The 19,395-nt window shown below is 28.0% G+C and overlaps 1 protein-coding gene across 5 annotated transcripts in view; it reads left to right on the top strand.

Annotated features, from left to right (window-relative positions):
• The window catches only part of LOC129968720 (protein ELYS-like), a 55,994-nt gene that overhangs the window by 33,936 nt on the left and 2,663 nt on the right, over window positions 1–19,395 (top strand). For 2 of the 5 annotated variants that reach the window (XM_056082896.1, XM_056082897.1), the window contains exons 28-36: window positions 2,248–2,313; window positions 2,422–2,479; window positions 3,259–3,738; window positions 8,309–8,385; window positions 12,406–14,058; window positions 14,150–14,190; window positions 14,874–14,967; window positions 16,218–16,298; window positions 16,436–16,498. In XM_056082896.1, the coding sequence (XP_055938871.1) occupies window positions 2,248–2,313; window positions 2,422–2,479; window positions 3,259–3,738; window positions 8,309–8,385; window positions 12,406–14,058; window positions 14,150–14,190; window positions 14,874–14,967; window positions 16,218–16,298; window positions 16,436–16,498 (2,613 nt within the window). The remainder of the gene's footprint in view (window positions 1–2,247; window positions 2,314–2,421; window positions 2,480–3,258; window positions 3,739–8,308; window positions 8,386–12,405; window positions 14,059–14,149; window positions 14,191–14,873; window positions 14,968–16,217; window positions 16,299–16,435; window positions 16,499–19,395) is intronic. The other 3 variants (XM_056082898.1, XM_056082900.1, XM_056082899.1) reach the window with 3 other exon arrangements.

The following is a 19,395-nucleotide window of genomic DNA, read 5'->3' on the forward strand; positions in this document are numbered from 1 at the left end:
AAAAAAAAATTAATGAAATATTTTTATACTCCCAGAGAATCTTTGTCCCCTCTCCTCTGTATCTTTCTTTTTAATATATGAATTAAGAAACCCTATTCTCTCTCTCTCCCTCTTTTAGCTTTTCGTAAATTATAAAAAGTTGTAAGATGCCCAATTATTTCTACATGGATCTAAAGATTCCTTTTAGGACTTAGGACGCTCAAAAAGTAGTTATATGTTTGTTATAATTCCAAAAATTAATGTGGGAACTTTTGCTATTTTAAAGTTTTTACTATAGTCATTATTTAAAAGGAATGTAAAAACGATGTACTTTTCAAAATTGTAAATCAGATTCAACATAAAAATATGAAGAATTAAATGTGCATTGTCATTTGAATGCATTGATATGAAAGTGCTTCATGATAAAGCTCGTTTTGGGTTGATTTTTTTAAATTCTTTTATTATTATTATTATTATTAATGCTAATACTGTGATGATTTTATCGAAAAATACTAAAAGATTGGAAAATAAAAGACTCTAAAATTTATGTTTCAATAATGAAGAAGAATGACAAAAATTGTGACAAATGCTGTTTCTCTAAGACTTTTACATGTAATTTTGAATAAGTTAATTAAAAAAAATTTCAATTCTTTATAAATATGTAGTTAGTTTTAGAATCCTACTCATCTCTCTAGCTTTACCTTTCTATTTAATTTATCTATGAATTGCCTCTTCATATATCTCTGTATTTTAATATTTCTGTATGAGTTTGTAATTTTCAGTTGTCTATTATTCTGTATGTTTTTCGATTATTCTTTTATCCAAACATTTAAAAAAAAAGATAATGTGTTTATTTTTAGAAAAGACTCCACAAACTATTTTTCTAAACTCAACATGGTTTAATAAGCTGATTATTACATGTGTATTGTAAGTAATTAAGCCTGAAAAGATAATATTTTAAATGATTATCAGAATTCATTTATAATATTTATTTAATCTAAAAGCAAGTTTTTCCAATCTAAAAGAGACAATATTTCTTTGTTTTTAAGTTCTCTTCTGTGAACTCGTTCATATTTCTCTAATAAATAGATAATAAACTGAAAATGATTTTGTTATTGAATCAAAGTGAAAAAAAATTACCCTAGATGAGAAGCACAAATATATATTCTTCCTTTGTAACAATTTCTACATTACTTATCAGCATTTGAAATCTATTTGTCTGGCTAATAGTTCCTAATTATCTTTCATATCTAGGTAAAGCATTCATTATTCTAGAATAAGACATTTTCTTTTCTCCAGTATGGATGCTGCTATATTGATTGGTGATTCTCTGGGCAAAATATTTGAGTCTTCATTTAAAAGGCAATTATTAAAGAACATAAATTAAAACACAAGGCCATTTTTTATTGCTGTTGTTGGTTTTTTTTTTAAATTAAATTTTAAAAGTTTAATCCAAACTGTGAATGTTACCTAACCCTTAAGTGCTATTTTTTGTGTAAGAAATTCTATTTGTTTATATATCTATTTTTTCACACTAGTAAAAATAAATAGTTTTCAAAGTAACTTCTTAATACTGTATTTAAATCAAAAGTTTTAAATATTAAAATCATGTAGTGATTTTAAATTTGAAATCGGTATAGTTGTATCGTGAAAATACCTATAATGAAGGGGAAGAAAGGGGATAATTTACAATAGAACCATTCCTTTAAACACTATTTAAAGTATTCATTTGTAAACAAAGAGTTTTTTTTTTTTTTTTTTTTTTTTTAAATTTACCCATGTCTCCTTATATAAGAATTTTATATCGACTAATTTGCAATGTTCTTTAAATTTCCTAAAGTGGATATATCTTTTTTTCAATTATTAGATTCAAAAAAATGTTTCATATTTAGAATAGTTATCAAGATTAATTTCATTCTTATCAGTAAGCATGACTTTTACATTTTAAACACATGGAGAAACAAACTTGAATCCATTTCAAATACTGAAGTACTAATTACTTTTCTAATTTCACTAGTTGAATTCATATATAGAATGATATACAGTCTTATTAAAGATGAAACTTTTGATTTACTAATACTTCTTTTCTTCCTTCAGCAATTATTCAACAGCAAAAGTCACTATTGCTTAGTTTTGTGTATTTAATACTGAAAACTGATTATTTTTATTTGTATACTTTTCTTTTAATGTAAATATTTAGTTTTGATTTTAAAAATTAGTTTTTATTTAGTGATAAAGTTTTATATAATTTTATAAATTGTCCTTCAGATGAAAGCTCAGAAGATGAAGCCATGGAGGTAGATAGAAATTTGGAAAATAATCTTCCTTCAAATAGTATGTTTTTATGCTTCTTTATACTTTTTTTTTTTTTTTTTTTTCATTTTTTCTTGATTGTATATAATAATTCATATGCTTAAATTTTTTCTTATCTTTCGAATATAGATGAAAATATGTCCAGACAAATTAGGTTTGATCTTCCTACTGAAGCTCAAGAAAGCAAGTATGTTTTGTTTCTCTAATTACTAAAATTCTGATTTTGTCTTTTCATTTTTTAATATTAGAGGATGTCTGAATTTTTAAAAATTATTAATATATTTTATTTCCTCTGCTTCTTAAAGATATTATTCTATGCAGTTACATGTATTCTTCTCAAATTGATATTATGGATGTTGTTTACAAATATAAGTTCTGCAAAAAAAAAAAAAAAAGTATAAATGGTGTAAGCTTGTTCAGATATAAAGAATTTATTCATTTTTGTATTAGTTAGAAGTCATATATTATCTTAATTTTAATGTGTGTTTTAGTACATTTTTACTGTACATATGTACTGTATTTAATTTTTTTTTTTTAAAAAAACCTACTTTGTGGATTTTTTTCCCCCCATTTATCAGCACAGCAATGTCAAAAATTTAGTTATAGCTTTCATGTTTAGTAGGTATTTTTTTAGCGTCCCTTATCTCTTCTATAAAGGGTCTGAATATTGTCCTCTTTTTGGTATGAAAATCTATAGAGTGGTGTACTAGCTGAGATATCATCCTTGTTTACCTAATCACATTTGATTATTGGAAGATCAAAATATTTCTTATATACTGCCAAAACTGAACATTATTCTAATTAAATTAAACCAAGAAACATATATTAAAGAATTAAAATGAATGTGTTCAAGTATAGAAAAAAATAACATGTTTTTTAATGTATGACTTTTGCTTTACATGATTGACTTTATTCTATATATCATTTTTCCTTGCTTTTAAAATTTTGTTTCTTTCTTTGTTTTAGAATGGCATCAAGTTTTAGGTTAGCAGCACAAAGTAATGTTCCAAAATCAGATATATTTTCTGGTAGGCAGGAAAATTCAGAAAATGCTAAGGCTTCAAAAGAAACTGGGAGAACATCATTTGGAAGCTTAACTAGAGAACCCCTTCGAAGTCTTAAAAAAAGAATTTCATTTCATGATGAATCATCTTCAATAAAGGCTGCAGAGGCTGCTATGGATGTTGAAATACTTGACAATACAGAAGAAGGCAGAAAAGAAGTTTCATCTGAAAAGATTTCTTCCCTACCGCAAATTGAAGCAGACATTAGTTTAGATCGTGAAGGTGAAACTGGAATGCCTATATCCAGTTTTATAGCTAATTCAGAAATTTCCAAACCAGTGATAGACATAACTCATACAGATAGTACAGCTTGCAAGACATCTGAAGATGATGATGTTGAAATATTACTAGAAGTGCAAGGTCATGGCCAGTCATTTCAGAGGTGAGCAATTTTGTAATGAACTGCAAACAGTATTCACTGATTTCTAAGTCTTAATTGTTTCTTAAGTTCAATGTACGAAGAATTATCAATTAGTAATACATGCTTTCATTTTAATTTCATATTGCCAGGGGTGTTTGTGCTCCGGGGAAACCCCGGAATTCCGGGGATCGTCGTTCAAAAGGAAGTAGGAATAATAATGAATTATTTATTTTGATCTGGGTAATTTTGTTTGCTTTAAAAGCAGAAAACGCAAGGTCAGTGTGTGTGGTGAAAACTTTTTCTTTCTTTCTCCAAAGGCAGTGATAATGCGTGAAAAGGGGGAAAAAAACTTCTTTTTTGTTCTTTCCTTATTGCGAGTTATGACTCATTCCCCCGGTTCTCGGACATTCTCTTCTGGATTCTTTTCGGCAAGTGGGCGCGGCAGAAAAAAAAGGGAGAGACTTCGTTCGACCAGATGTGCGATAACGTGACTCTGGGTTCAAAGGTCTTATCTCTCCTGGCGTGGTGCCAATAAGTAGAGAAGGGGGATTTTTCGCTGTATTAGCTATTTGTCATTGATCGCTTCGCAACTTTTTTTTCTCCGCTGTGTAAAATTTTCGTTTCATTTATTGATGCACGTGTAAATTTTTCGTTTCGTTTATTGAAATATTTTTTTATTTATGTACGCAAGAGAATTTCACTATGAAATTTCTCGATATAAATAGTGATATTATACAATTAGAAGAAGGTGTCCGGAATGCATTTAGGTGGAATTGGATTGAACGGAGAGATGGTAATGGGGATACCATCGGCACATGGTGCAAGAAAATAAATGTTGCTGGACAAGCATATTGTGTTTTTTGTAACTCATTGTTGAAGTATGGTGGGGAAGGATTCAAGGCTTTCACAAATCATTCTAAAACTGTGACCACATAAAATATTCAAAGTGCATTATACATTCAATGACTTTAAGTAATTATGCTAATTCAAAAAATACCGATGACTTACTGGAGACTGATGCTCGGCCATTGGATATAGTGACAAGAAAATAATTTCGTAAATTTTTCGTTTCGCTTATTGAAATATTTTTTTATTTATGTTCGCAAGAGAATTTCACTTTGAAATTTCAGCATATGAAACAGAAATTACCCCTTAAAAATTCATATCTAATTAGTTTTACAGCATTAGATCCAGAGCTAAGAGGTAAAACCAGTACAATATTAGCTTTTGAAAAATTATCTTTTATGTCCCATATTTTTAGTGATAATGAGAAGTCAAAAGTAGAAGCTGAAATAAGGTTATACCAGAGTGATATTGATATCACCAAAGAAATGCTCTACACATCTGATGAAAGTGGAAATCAAGTCAAGTGTACAATTGATAAATATTGGTCTAAAGTTTTTAATTTAAAAGATGATTTCACAAATGATTATATCCTACATTGGCTAAATTGGTCAAAGCCTGCCTTAGCTGCTTCCATGGCCCATTAGTGGAAAGTGCATTCAACTTAATGGATACACTTGTCACTGACTATAGAACCTCTCTTAAGATTGATTCCCTAGATGCAGTGCAGACTATTAAATATGATTTAATGGCTTCTAAAGAAACCTCATGTGAAAAATATGGCTCAAAAAATCCAATGACTGATCCAATTCACAAAGATCTCTTACTGAATATGAACAGAAGTTGGAAAACATATCAAGAGGACTTAAAAACATGTATTTCAGATGAGTCACCTATAAAAGTCTCTGAAAAACCTTCTACATTAGCAGAAAAGCAAACTGCTTCTACCTCTGCATGTGCAGTTCTCGAGGAAATTTCTTCAACTGTAAATGAGGAAAATAAAAGTCAACCTTCCTGCAATTATGAAGTTCACCACAAAAGAAAGACAAGCCCACAAACATCAGAAAATAAAAAAAAGCAGCAGAAATTAGATATTTTTTTAAAAGAATTAATTCAGGTAATTTAAAATATTTGCATAAAATGTAGTAGTTTATATGTTTGAAAATTTATGGTTATTAATTTTGCAAAAAAAGTAATTCATTGAACTTTTATAATTAGGTCATTCAATACTTCATAATTGTAATTTTTCATTTCCCCCCCCCCCTTCTCGAAATTCCAAAATGCCGGTAGTAAGTCCGTAAAAGTTTCAGGGGATTTTTTGGGGTCCCACAAACACCCCTGTATTGCATCTTTCATTGTTTTTTTAAAAAAATTATGTGTTATTAATACTTCTGTCACATATAAAAGATTGTTTAAAATGATCCAATTTTTTTATTCTTTTCCATCACTTAATAATTTGCTTTACTTGCAATTTTTCTATTTCTTGATATCAAATATTTATGATTAATTTAGATTTCAAAAATATCATAAAGATATGAGTAATTTGTATTTTAACCATTATTGCTTTTAATATTTGCAAAAAGAAATATGGATGGAAATTCTTCTTAATACCCCTGGGAATTAATAAATTGGTTGGAACTGAAATGTAACATTGTTTTTTGGAGTGTGAAATCCATCATCTAACTGTATTTTAGAATTTTCTTGCTGTTATGTAATATCTTTTGGTGATTTTAAATAAGATATTTGTTAAAGATAACTATTTCTATCATTTTCAAAACTTGAAAACAGATATCCATTGGGCAAATACATTTTTTTTTAAATTGAAAAAATCATTAAAAGTGGTAATGGTTTTCCTCTTGCCAAAATTTTCTCTACAGTTTTTTTTTTTTTTTTTAATTATGTGAGAACATGATGTTTTGTTTTGAGGTTTTTGAAACCTCAATATGCATAGGCAACAAATTGATGATTTATCACTTTTGAGGCATAAATTTTCTGCTTTTAGGGTTACTAGAAAATAGTGCAAAAGGTTGTTACATTTGGCGATTTATTGCCAATTAAAGTTACAACTTGATTTCCAAATTATTCATTCTCTGAATTCTTATGAATTGTCGAGTTCCAAAACTTTGTTTGCCAGCTACAAAAATTGAAAATGAAAGTTAAAAAAAATTATCATATATATATATATATATAGAGAGAGAGAGAGAGAGAGAGACGATAGAGAAGTCTCGTGATCGTTTCAAACCAGTTTAAACTGGTTAATGACTTAAATTAATTAAGATAAATAATGATTTTAAAAATAATAATGTTCTCTCATGACAATTTGAAATTGTAGATTTCATTTTTTCTTAATTGTGCATTTCAAAGAATTAAATGATGAATTAACAAAAGGAAGGTTAAAATGCCGTTCATAGGCTAGTATCTGATCTTGCTTGTTATTGAAATACTTGAAACTCATATTACAATGCAAAACCAAGATGCTTACCAAAGGGCCTGGCTTTTTTTTTTTTTTTTTTTTTCCCTCACTTTAACTATTTTACTTAAAATGTTCACTGTTCTTTCATGTAAAAAAAAAAACAAGCATTAAATATAGACTGATACCCGGGATACAGGTAGGATTCTGTATGCGATATTCAAATTACTCATCAAGGGAGACATTTTTTTGCATTTTGTTTCGCTCATTATATGCATTACTTTTGAAATGCTTTTTAAGTGAGTTTGATTGTTTTATTTTTCCAAATTGAATTAAGACATGGGATATCAAATTTTTCAACATTATGCTTTGTATTATTGGGAGGAGAGATTAATGCTCTACTATGTTGTATATTTAGATTTTTTTTAATTCCTTAATTTTCAAAACATTAAAATTGATTGCCAAAAGTCTTTAAATTTTAACTCTTGTCTGTTATTTTCTATTCTCTAAAATTTCATGAGATATGTATCTTTTCTTTTATATAATATGTAACTGATTTCAGTGGTCACCGATCACTTGCATCTTCAAATTGCTTCACTTAAATTATGATGCAAGTTAAAAATTGTAATAATTTTAGGGCATCTCCAAATTCAAGCCATTTAATACTAGCATAAAGAGTTCCATTTCTGCCATTGTTTACTTTCGTAGCCATCCAATCACTTATAGTATAAGAGAACTAATGATGATTAGTATCATCTGCACTTCCTTTATACTTGCATAGAATGTATAGAATATCATTTAGAAATACTATTATGCGAAAAGTTTGAAGTTTTGATTTGTTTGAAGTTTTATATTTTTTCAAACTAATGGTAATAAAACTTTTTTTTTATTCCTATTGTCTCATTATGAGGATTTCTATGCCATTTAATAAATTATTTAACTTTCCATAAGTTGCAATATCGAATTGATTTGCACCTACAGTTACTTAATTTTTTTTTTCAGAAAATAATTTTTCAAAAGTATTAAATCATAAAATTTCAAATGCTACATTACAAATCAAGAATTGAAACCATAAAATTTCAATGTTTTGCTTGCAAATGAAACTTCATTTTTTTTTTTTTTTTTTTTTTTTTTTTTTTTTGCAGTAGTAACAAATATTCAGAGACAAAAATGTGCTATAATCTTAAATCTAACCAATAATTGTAACTAGTATTCATTGAGTAAACATATATGTGTATCAGAAATTGCTTAAAAAAAAAAAAAAAAAAGAGAGAGATAAAAACCTTTATCAAGTATTTTTTATATATATATACATGTTTTCATACTTTTCTCCTACAGATCTCATTTAAGTCCTCAATTATCATTGAGAAGTAATTTCCCTGAATCTAAAGAACAGAAAACAACATTTCTTGAAGGTAAATTACTTTTTATTATTAAAAAGCTGTAATAAAATATCTTGCATAGCTTTAAAGTTATAAGTAACTTTTTGCGATTCTTCAGGGATTTTAATATAAGTCATTATTTTTTTAGGTCATATTGTTCTTAAACATTTGAATATTAAGAAGGTTTAAAATTATATATCGTAATCGCTTTAAATTTTTATATTCCCTTTTATAAATCTCAATTATTTCTACTATATTTAATGAATTAAAAAAAATCTAAATAAAATTTTGCAAATTAACTAGTGTGTGTGTGTGTTTTATGGAATTAGTCAAACTGAAATGGTTGCCTATATATATATATATATATATATTAATTATTAGTAACTCGCATATCATCTACTTTGTTTCAACAATAAAAAGGAGTTCTGATAGCCAATGAGTTAAGCTGCTTTTAATATAGAGAGCTGTTGGAAGATAAAATTTCTCAAGCCGATAAAACAAATTGCTTTAGATTTGTGTGGATTTAAGGTAACCGACTACGTTCGAAGGAATATTTTTGAACAATTGGATATTTTTAAAACTATTTATGGATTTTTTAAAAAACTATTTATGGTTTTTAGATGTATTGTCAATTCTAAACACTATAAATACAAAAAGAAATTATTTGGAATTATAATATATTTTGAGAAATAGGAAAATTTGTAGTAAATTTTAATGAAATTTAACCAAAACGGTTAACACTCTACACAAAATTGTAATGCAGCAATCTTATTTTTCTTTGTACACAAGTTATAGAATATAATGATGAATGAAATGAACCAAAATCTAAGAAACATTTTGAGATGCAAAGAAATTATGGGTGAAAATATACGTATATATACATTTTTTCCATAAATTTACAACTTAATTTTTCTAAAATCACCTATAAATAAAAAAAGTATTTCACCAACAATAAAACTTTTGGTTCATTTCATTGCCCACAGTATTTAAAACACACACTGAAATTTTATGTAAATACCTCTATTAGTGTGTGTGTGTGTGTGTGTGTGTGTGTGTGTGTGTGTGTGTGTGTGTGTGTGTGTGTGTGTGTGTGTGTGTGTGTGTGTGTGTGTGTGTGTGTGTGTGTGTGTGTGTGTGTGTGTGTGTGTGTGTGTGTGTGTGTGTGTGTGTGTGTGTGTGTGTGTGTGTGTGTGTGTGTGTGTGTGTGTGTGTGTGTGTGTGTGTGTGTGTGTGTGTGTGTGTGTGTGTGTGTGTGTGTGTGTGTGTGTGTGTGTGTGTGTGTGTGTGTGTGTGTGTGTGTGTGTTGGCACTCTACAGGCCAGACCATTCAACCTACAGCTACCAAATTTGGCACGTGTATACCTTGAAGGCCAGGAATGTGCACCTGGGGGTTATTTTTTTTTCGAATTTTTAATTAGAATTTTATTTATTTAAAAATTAAGCGAAATTTTGGCGGGTTTTTGCTATAACTTTTGAAAATATTACCGCACAAAAAAGATTTTTACATGAAGTTAAAGATCAAAAATTTATCTTTTAAATGATGCCAGTGTTTATTAAATTTTTATTTTTAATGAATTTTTAAATAAATATTTTAATTATATTTTACAACAATTTTTTTTCGTACAAAGTAAAAATAATATTTAAGCTGCACGAGCACGTTTCGCATTCATGGGAAAATTAGCTTTTTTCAAAGTATTGCCATGACATTGATTAAAGCTCCAATTAAAAATAAATTCAATCTTTTTGGAAATGAAATCTGCAAAAATATAATTTTCGGCATATGTCTGTAGGAAGTGAAACAAATATGAAATATTACTTTTTCTAAAAAATAAATCCAAGAAAAATTATTTTATGATCTTTTACACTTTCTCTATTATTAATCCAATAAATCAGTTTTATTTTAAGGCAAGTTTTGTTTAATATGAACAGGATATCCATTCAAATCTGGGCCACACAGCTAATTTGTAAACCTTTAGTAAGATACAGATCTGCTAAAATGGTCTAAATGGAAAATGATTATATTTTATGTAACTTGATTCACTAAATGCTCTAATAAATAACGAATTTTTGATTTTACATAAAGCTTCTGCTGTAGAAATCACGAATAACAAAATGTTTTTGAAACACTAATATTTTAAATAAAAAGAGTTAATTTCCAATCAACTAAATCAATCACTTAAACTAACTGATTTATGAAAATTTGAATATCACTATTCATTAAAAAAAGGATAATTTTAGATTTTCCATCGATCGTTTCAAAGAAAATACGTCAATCAGCGTGCAGGTTTCTCAAGATTAATTGACCTAAGATTATGAAAATCTTGAGTTTTTCTAAATTTTTAACATTCAAAACTTCATAAATAAGTCGTGGAAAATAGAAACATTCATTCATTTATTTAAAATTTGTGTGTCCAGAATATTTCTCAGAATCTGATACCTTACTGCATTAAATTTAGACTTCATAATTTTTGAAATATATTTATAGGCCAGAACAAAATATTTATATTTATTTTATTTCATTCCTTTTGAAATCAAAACTAAAAACTGATTTTTATGCTGAATCTGAGAAATTTTTGTTGAATTATTTTTTGAGATATGACATAAATTATGAAAAATATTTTGTAGTTCAGATAAGACTTAAATGCCGAGCGATTCTGTTTGCAATATGCATATTCAATAATAATAAATAAATAACAATAAAGATGATAAGTAAAATAAAACGCTTGGTTTTATTAAAAAATATCTTTATATTAATTGCAATTTCATCATCTCCACTTTAAATTAAAGTCGAAGTTTTACCGGAAATGACAACAAATTAGGAAAATATATATAGTAAATTGAACGAAACGATCTAAACAACAGTGTAAGTTTGGTATGGCTATCAAAATTTGAAGATTAAAAATGTTTTGTTTGAGAATCTATTAAGAGATCAATTACTTAAAATATTTAATTGAAAATTGTAGCGAGCCGTAATACTGGCGAACCGGCTGGTCACCAAAGGCGGCTAGTAGTTAAATAATTTTCTAGCTAAAATTTTTCTTTAAAATTCTCCTGGATGATAGATCATACCTTCCTTTTCCTAGAAAATACTATTTCGGAAAGAGGAAAGCCTGAACTACAAGAAATAATAATAAAAAAGGAATTCGCCAATGTGGTCGATAACCAGTGTTTTCAACGTAGTCGGATACCAAAACTACTTCTTTAAAGTTATGCATATGCATATAGATTAAGTGTTTCTATTCATCCATAAGTGAAAAATTTCATAAAGTAATCAATGCTACAAATTCATTATTTTTTACATGCAATTAATAAATATAATTTTAATGACATACTTGGGTCTTAACCCTTCTTTTCATGAGTTTTTTTCTTTTTTTGTGAAATAAATCGAGTTGCGATTCATGCTCTAGATTAAAGTGAAAATGTTTTTAAAAATTCCTAATACAAATATATAATTTTAAATAATTTTAAAAAACCAGTATAATGGAAATATCTATCATCATGCAAATTTACATGTTAAGCTCAGTACAAAATTTTGAATGTCCCTCTCTTCTAAATTTCTTCACTCATTATCTCTTTTGTTAACAAAAAAATTTGAAATTAGTTATAAAAAATATTCAAGAAATCACATGTTTCTACCAACCACAATGGCAAGTTCAAACCCGATATAATGATTGTGATATTTTATTTTTTTTATTGCTAATTTCCTTATTTTTGCAATAATTGTGAAAAAGGTTATTAGCAGCAACCAATTTACAGTACACCTGTTTTGAGTACAATTTTTTTTTTCACTAAATATTATGATGAAAATTTCTATCATCATGCAAAGAAGAGTTAAATACTGCCTTTTTAAATTTTTTTGATAAATTTGATACAAAAAAAAATTTCTGTTTATTTTAAGATCAGCATTTATTGTTGAAGCTGTTGAAATTCATTGTAGCTAAAATAAATTGTTTCTCCATAATTATTAGACTTTACAATAGATATAAAAATGCTATTTGAAAATATTCATTTAAAAATGCAGGTTTCCTTATTTAATGTAATTTTTCCTACTAGGATTTCAATCTGGTCTTTTGAGTGGCAGCAAAACCTCTACCAAAATTGACGAAAAAGAAAATTCACCTGGGCATAGTACAGCCTCGGAAGACTGTTTTATAATTGAGCAGACCTTAATAGATGACCATTCAGAAAATGAAACATTCTATTCCCCATGTTCAGAAAATTTAAATTTCACGAGAGCATCATTCACATTTTCTGAACCAGTTGCTCTCTTTCAAGAAAATTCAAATCCTCCTGCAATTCCAGAAGAAAGTGGATCTGTTATTGAAAATGCTTTTTCATATGACTTCTCTGAGCAAAGACCTCCTGAATTAAACAGAACAATATCTTTTGATTTTGCTGAGCCTTCTGATGGTATTTTAGATCATGGCATTGCAAGCCTTCCTAGCAATTCAAAATTTTCAAGTGTTGAAAATGATATGGGTCAGTTCATGGAAGATTCATCTGAAAGTTCGAAACCCATGTGTACAACTTTTTGCTTTACTGAAAATGTGCCTATTGCAAATGCTGAAAGTATATCATATACTAAAGAAGAAAATCTTACTGAAAAAAGTTCTGAAAGTAATTTTGCCACTGAATTAGAGCAGCCACAAGTTCAGATGGAAGATACAGCTGAACCTCCACTTCAGTTTCAATTTTCAAAACCAGTGGAGGAATATGAAACTGTCTCGGATGAGAAAACTGTAGCAATGGAAATTATTGAAAGCAGTACATGTGAAACTGTTACTGAACCACTTTCTTCATCAGAAAGTAGCATTTCTCAGGATAAATTTACTTTTGCAAAACCTATTTCCTTAAAGACAAGTGAAGAGTTTAGTACTTATTTAGATGACAAGAATATTGAAGGCATTGCTGGAAGTGATAAAACCTTGACAACCTCAGAATCATCAATTGCTGGGAAAACTGCAACTATATATAAACCAAGATTTACATTTTCAAAGCCTTTATCTAATAAAATTATTGAAGAAACAGAAGTACCTGGAAATGAGTATTCTAAACCCCAAATAACTGAAGACAATAAATCTGAACTAGCAGTGGAACTGCCAATAACAACGGAAATTAATGCCACACGAAAATCCAGATTTACTTTTGGGAAAAATAATAATGCAGATAAAACAATTGTGAAAAGCAGTGCTTCCGAAGTGAATATTTTTGAGAGCAATAAATCTGAAGTTGCATCAGAGCTTCATATTGTAGAAGAGAATCCTACAGTTTCTAAACACAGATTTACTTTTTCTAAGCCTTTGCCTTTAAAACCTTCTGAAGAACTCCATTCTGTCTCTGAAAAGAAGGGTTCAAAAATGGACATCACTGAAAGTGATGTTTCTACTAGAAGTAGGTTTACTTTTAGTAAACCTATATTATTGTCTGAAAAAACTATATCAAATGAAAAAGATGCGAACATTACAGTTTCTGAAAGTAATACACAAACTGAAAAGAAACAAGTTTCCATAACAGAAACTAGCTTAAGGACTTCTCATAAAACTTTTATGTTCACCAGAAGCAAGTCAACTTCGAAAACCTCTGATGATGAAGCAAAGCAAGAAAGTGAAAACCCTTCTGAAATAAATGAATCAAACATCAAAACAGATTTCCTTCTTTCTGAAACTGCCGGAACTTATGAAGAATTTTCTAGTTCTTTGAAAAAAGGTATTACCATAAATTTGATTTACATTGATATTTATTCAAATTTTATGATAGTTATAAAGATTGTTTTAATTTGTTTTATATTTATTTTTAGGTGCATCTGATGAAGGGACATCTGAAAAAAGTGGCCAAAAGGTATTTGAAATTAATTGAATTAATGGAGCTATATAGTTGGACCTTTTTGAAGTTATTCTTTTATAACGTTTTCTGCAATCTGTAACACTTTCATTGATTTTTCAGCTGGCAAAAATGTTATTATTTAATGAATAACAATTATAGATTAAAATTTTATTTACCATGTAGGTAAAAGCCAAACAATTGCATTTTTTACCATACAAGTGAATGTAAAATAATCATTATTAATTGAAAAAAAAAATTATTCAAAGTTAGGGTTTTTGCTGAGTTTGTATTAATATGATTTTACTGTAATTTGTAACTTGCAGGTTATTTTCAAAAATTGATGTAGTATTTGTAATTAATCTGTATATAAAGCTGGAGGGGAGGGGGAGTAAAAAAAGAAATTTTTTGGTGGAAAGGCCAAATTAATATGCTTTAAAGCATCTTCATTTTGAATTATGATGAGAATTATTTTAAATTAGCAGGTTGTTTATTTTGTAAAGATTACTTATAGCTTTATCTTTTCTTATTTTGGAAAATATATGAATTAAGATTATCCCAACTTGCATGCAAGTATTGAACTGGATTTTTAAAGAATTGTGTCTTTTATTTTGTCTGTTTTTAAATTGTTTCAAACAAGCTTTTTAATTGCATTAGTTTTTTAAGTGAATGGTTCTTAAAACCAAGCATTTTCTTTTCAGACCCTTTTAAGTAGTCCTCATTCAGCAGCTGAACCCGAGTCCCAAATTCATGGTACTTCATTAAAAACAGATGTCAAAATTAAAGCAAACACAAGTATGTATTCAAATAAAGATTATGTGTGTTTGTATATATATATATAAAGTATGAGGTACTTGCTTTTTTGGCAATACTCGAAGCTTGATTGAAACAAAGCTTCAATAACTATAATTAAAATAGTTACAGTTAATCAAGAGGATTATATATCCTTAAATTTATGAATTTAAAAATTTGATGATTGCCTAGTTTAAAACTACAGGTTCCATTTCTATTCTGCAATTTAGTTTCAAGATGTATATTTCTGATAAGCATGATTCTTATTAATATAAACTCATTTTTATTAACATTTGCTTTCTGGTCTGTCTGGTGCAGATTTTGCAATCGATTTTAAGCTAACTTTCCAATGAGTTAAGAGACTTTAAACTTTAAACACATTCCAGAACTGGATGTCAATGCAATATTAACTTGCCTTCTTATCTCTATCTCTTTGAGGCCGCAGTGACCTGGTAGTAAGGTCTCAGCTTCGGAACCGAAGGGTTTCAGGTTCGAAACCCAGTTCGCTGAAAAACGTCGTGTAAGCGGGTCTGGTGCCCGTTAAATCCATCGGGGCCAAACGTCCACCCGCTGGTGTGTATGGATGTTTGGTGAGGGGTTTACCAGCTCAGGTGTTGTCTTTGGCATCTGACCGAGGTTCAAAATTACGAGGTCCGTCCTAAAATAGCCCTAGTGTTGCTTTAAAACGGGATGTTAATATAATTAAACTAAACTTAAAACTCTATCTCTTTGTTTGATTATTCTTTATAAATATTGCAATTTAATTACCTACAAATAATACGATAATTCATCAGCAAACTAGTTTAAAATCGATTGCAAAATTTTACATATATATGACTAAAAAATATAAAATAATTATTTAAGTTTTTTACCACATTTTTATGATAGATTGAAAAGTATAAAATAATTTATCCTTGTCCCATACGAAAAGAGGAAATATCTATTAATCAACAAATTATATTCAAAAAATTATTTCCTGGATGAAAAGAAAGAAAAAGAATAAATACTGAAAATATGCAGATGTGTTTTCAAAATGTTTGAAATGTTAAATAAAAGAAATGCATAAAATTGAAATCAGACTTCTTTTTTTAAGGAATTCGTATGGTTTTGAAGAAATTGTGTTTAAAGCTTTTTGTGTTAATTAAATATTATTATAAAAGTCTAATAGTGATGAAAAAAAATTACTTGCATATTAATTATTGAAATTTATATTAATGCTTTTTTTAACCACTTGTTTTGATATATTTGTATAGCAGCAAAGAAAAAGACTACCATGAAGACAGATAAGTCCACTGCAACTACTCCTTCCATATCTAAAAAGAAGAAGGGAAAAGGTATCGTGTATTGAAATCTTTTTATATTAAATATTTGTTTGCCTGAATCCATTTCTTTCCCTTGTAAAATATAACTTGCTTATTAATTTATAGAATGTCTAACTTATAGGCATACTAACATTTTTAATATTTGCTAGGTAAATCTTCCCAAAAAATTGAGTTTTCTTTTGCTGAACCCACTTCTCCTGCCACTCCTGAAAGTAAGTTTTATTTCGGTTTATTTTGTGAACCCTTTTTTAACCCTTGAATGTTTAAGAGCATTGAATATGCCATTTTTTTTGTTAAAGTTCAAAAATTAAAATATTTGTGTTTTCTTTTTTTCACATTTTCCATTTTTTAATGCAAAAGGCTGTTTCGATATTTTTTTTAGTATTATTTTTTGTATGAATGTTATGGTTCCCCCTCCCAACACACACACCCACACCGTTTTGTTATTGAGAGTTTAGAACTTTAATATGACCTAAACTTTGCGAAGAAAATACCACTTCCCCTTGAAGAGGAGGTCATGACTAGGAAAATTCAACTCAGAATGAAAGCAGCAAATATACTAATAAGTTGTCATTGGTATTCAGCAATGAATCAGAATTAGTGGTATAGGGTAATCTGCATGTGTTGTGTATTATTTTTATTTGAAATTAACTATAATTTGTATTAAACTAACATTTTTTTAATATATTAATCATTCTCATTCATAAAATAACTGTTTATTCATTTAATAAATCAATTATTGTTGAAATTACATTTTAAAATGGTTAAATAATTACTGAGACAACTTAAATTGTGATAATTAAGAATTATAATTGTATTGTTATTCTAAAAAAATTTTTAAATCATTGGATTAAAGTAAAATTTATTGCCCATCAGATCTTTTTAAGAAATGTTGTTATTGTTTATTTTCTATGTTTGTATAACATTTGTAAATCAAATTCTGTTTTTTTTTTAATCATATTAAATATTAATAAATAGGAAAATTTTCTGAAATTTATAGACAAAGTAACTTGCACAGTTTTTTTTTATTATTTCGTAATGAATATTGCATTTTATGATAGTAAATGACTATAAATCATCATGTGATATATGACTTTAAAACTAATTATTATTTACCACCATTAAAATTTTATTTATAATTCGAAAATCATATGAATGAAATATAATTTTATGGGTAAGCACATTAATATTTTAATAATATTCTTATCCATAAAAGCCACACCCACCCTTAAACCATGAATTCCACCCTATGTTTTGTGTATATTGTCAATATAATATGAAATTATTAATTTCGAGAATGGGAAAAAAAGATCATGTAGAATTGAACTTGTAGACTACCCATGCTGTCTCAATGCTGACCAGCAATAACAAGAGTATTAATATATAGTCAATACCAAAAGTTTTTCTATAATTAGCCGGATATTTTGCTTTCATATATTGATTGTATTCTTTCCTTGTTAGTATACATAATGGAGAAGGTGTATTTTTCAGAACCAATTTTGAAATTTCATTATTGTTTTTTTTCCCCCTCCTTCCTCTTTTTCCCCCCATTTTTAAGGCTAGATAAATGAAATTTAATTTTTGGTCTATATGTCAAATCCATATGTTTGTATAAAATCTTAAACTCAATCAATCAATATGATGATTTATTGTTTGCTCGGGTTCTATGAAAAGGATCATATTTATAAATCTTTTGCTATGCTTGCCATGATGGATGAAAATATTGCATATAATATTAACATTATATTAAATTCATTTATTTATGTGCAAGTCATTCCTTAATTTAAAATAAATTTTCTAAAATATTGTTGAAATCGGAGAAAAAAATAGCTCAGTTGAACTTACGTCAGTGCAATAATATTTTTAAACAGTAATTAATGAAATTATTGGTGATTAGCATCAAAATTATAAAATTAAAAAACAAAAATGGCAAAAAATAATTTCAGATATTCGTAGAGTAATTTTATCAATTGCAATTCTGAATCTTGATTCCTAAACATCTAGGAAAAATTATTTTGGCCATGCATTATGCAAGAAGGCGGGGAATAATTTCCCTCTCTTTTTTATTTTTTAACTTGTGCATTGATAGTTGATTATTAATGTAAATGAATAATATTTGTACAGGGTTGCCATGCCACTGGGAAAGCAGGAATTTCAAAGGGAATTTAAAGATTGTCTTAAAAAACTGGAAAAATTGAAAGTTTTTTAGTTACTTTTACCTTTCCAAATAATACCAATATCTAAAGATAGCTAGAATAAAAGAATGTAGTCATAGTTTCCAAAAACTAAACAATACCATTTGCGATGGTATAATATGGAAACTCACCCCTTTTCTTTCCCCCCCCCCCCACTCGTATAGATGATCTCAGTTTCAATTTGCAGGACTGTTGTTCTTACCATGAGATTTCTGAACTGCAGCTAATGAGCATGCACGAGACTTCTGCAACTGTGCAAAAGAATAGAACACATTTCTTTGACAGGATTAAAAATATTCAATCTGTGGAAGCAGAACGGTGATATTTAGTCTACCTTACTTGTGTTTATTGAATGGTTTGTTTGTTATTTGAGAAACTGTGAGCTTGTTCAAAAAATATTTTTAAATCAGTGAGCTTTTCAAAATTCATTTGTAATACGATTTGGATGGATAAAAAGATAATAAACCTAAGTAAACCTTTTAAGGAGATAATAAACCTAAGTAATATGGGAAAACAGGCACTTGTCATACCAAAAGCGGAAAACATACAAGATTGTATACCAGTTCAAAAGAGTGATCGTTGAATTGGCAGTATCTAAAAGGAATGACATGTCAAATTTAAAAATGTCAGATTTAATGTCTGAAAATAAACCGATTTCAAAGGTTTTAGTTGCAGAACAATAATTTAAAACTAAATTTTTATGGGCATTTAAATTTGCCACATCACATTCATCTTTTAATTCACTCAATGATATTTTTGAAAGATTTTCACATACCTTCACTGAAAGTGGAACAGTTAAAAAAAATGTACGTTATGTCATACAGAAATGTTGTACCTTATTTGTTACAGATTAGTTCTATTAACTCCATGAAACTGATGGCTTAAAAAATCTGCAGAAATTGATACTCAAATAC

Source organism: Argiope bruennichi, chromosome 5 (assembly GCF_947563725.1).
Source record: "Argiope bruennichi chromosome 5, qqArgBrue1.1, whole genome shotgun sequence".
Classification (NCBI taxonomy): Eukaryota; Metazoa; Arthropoda; class Arachnida; order Araneae; family Araneidae; genus Argiope; species Argiope bruennichi.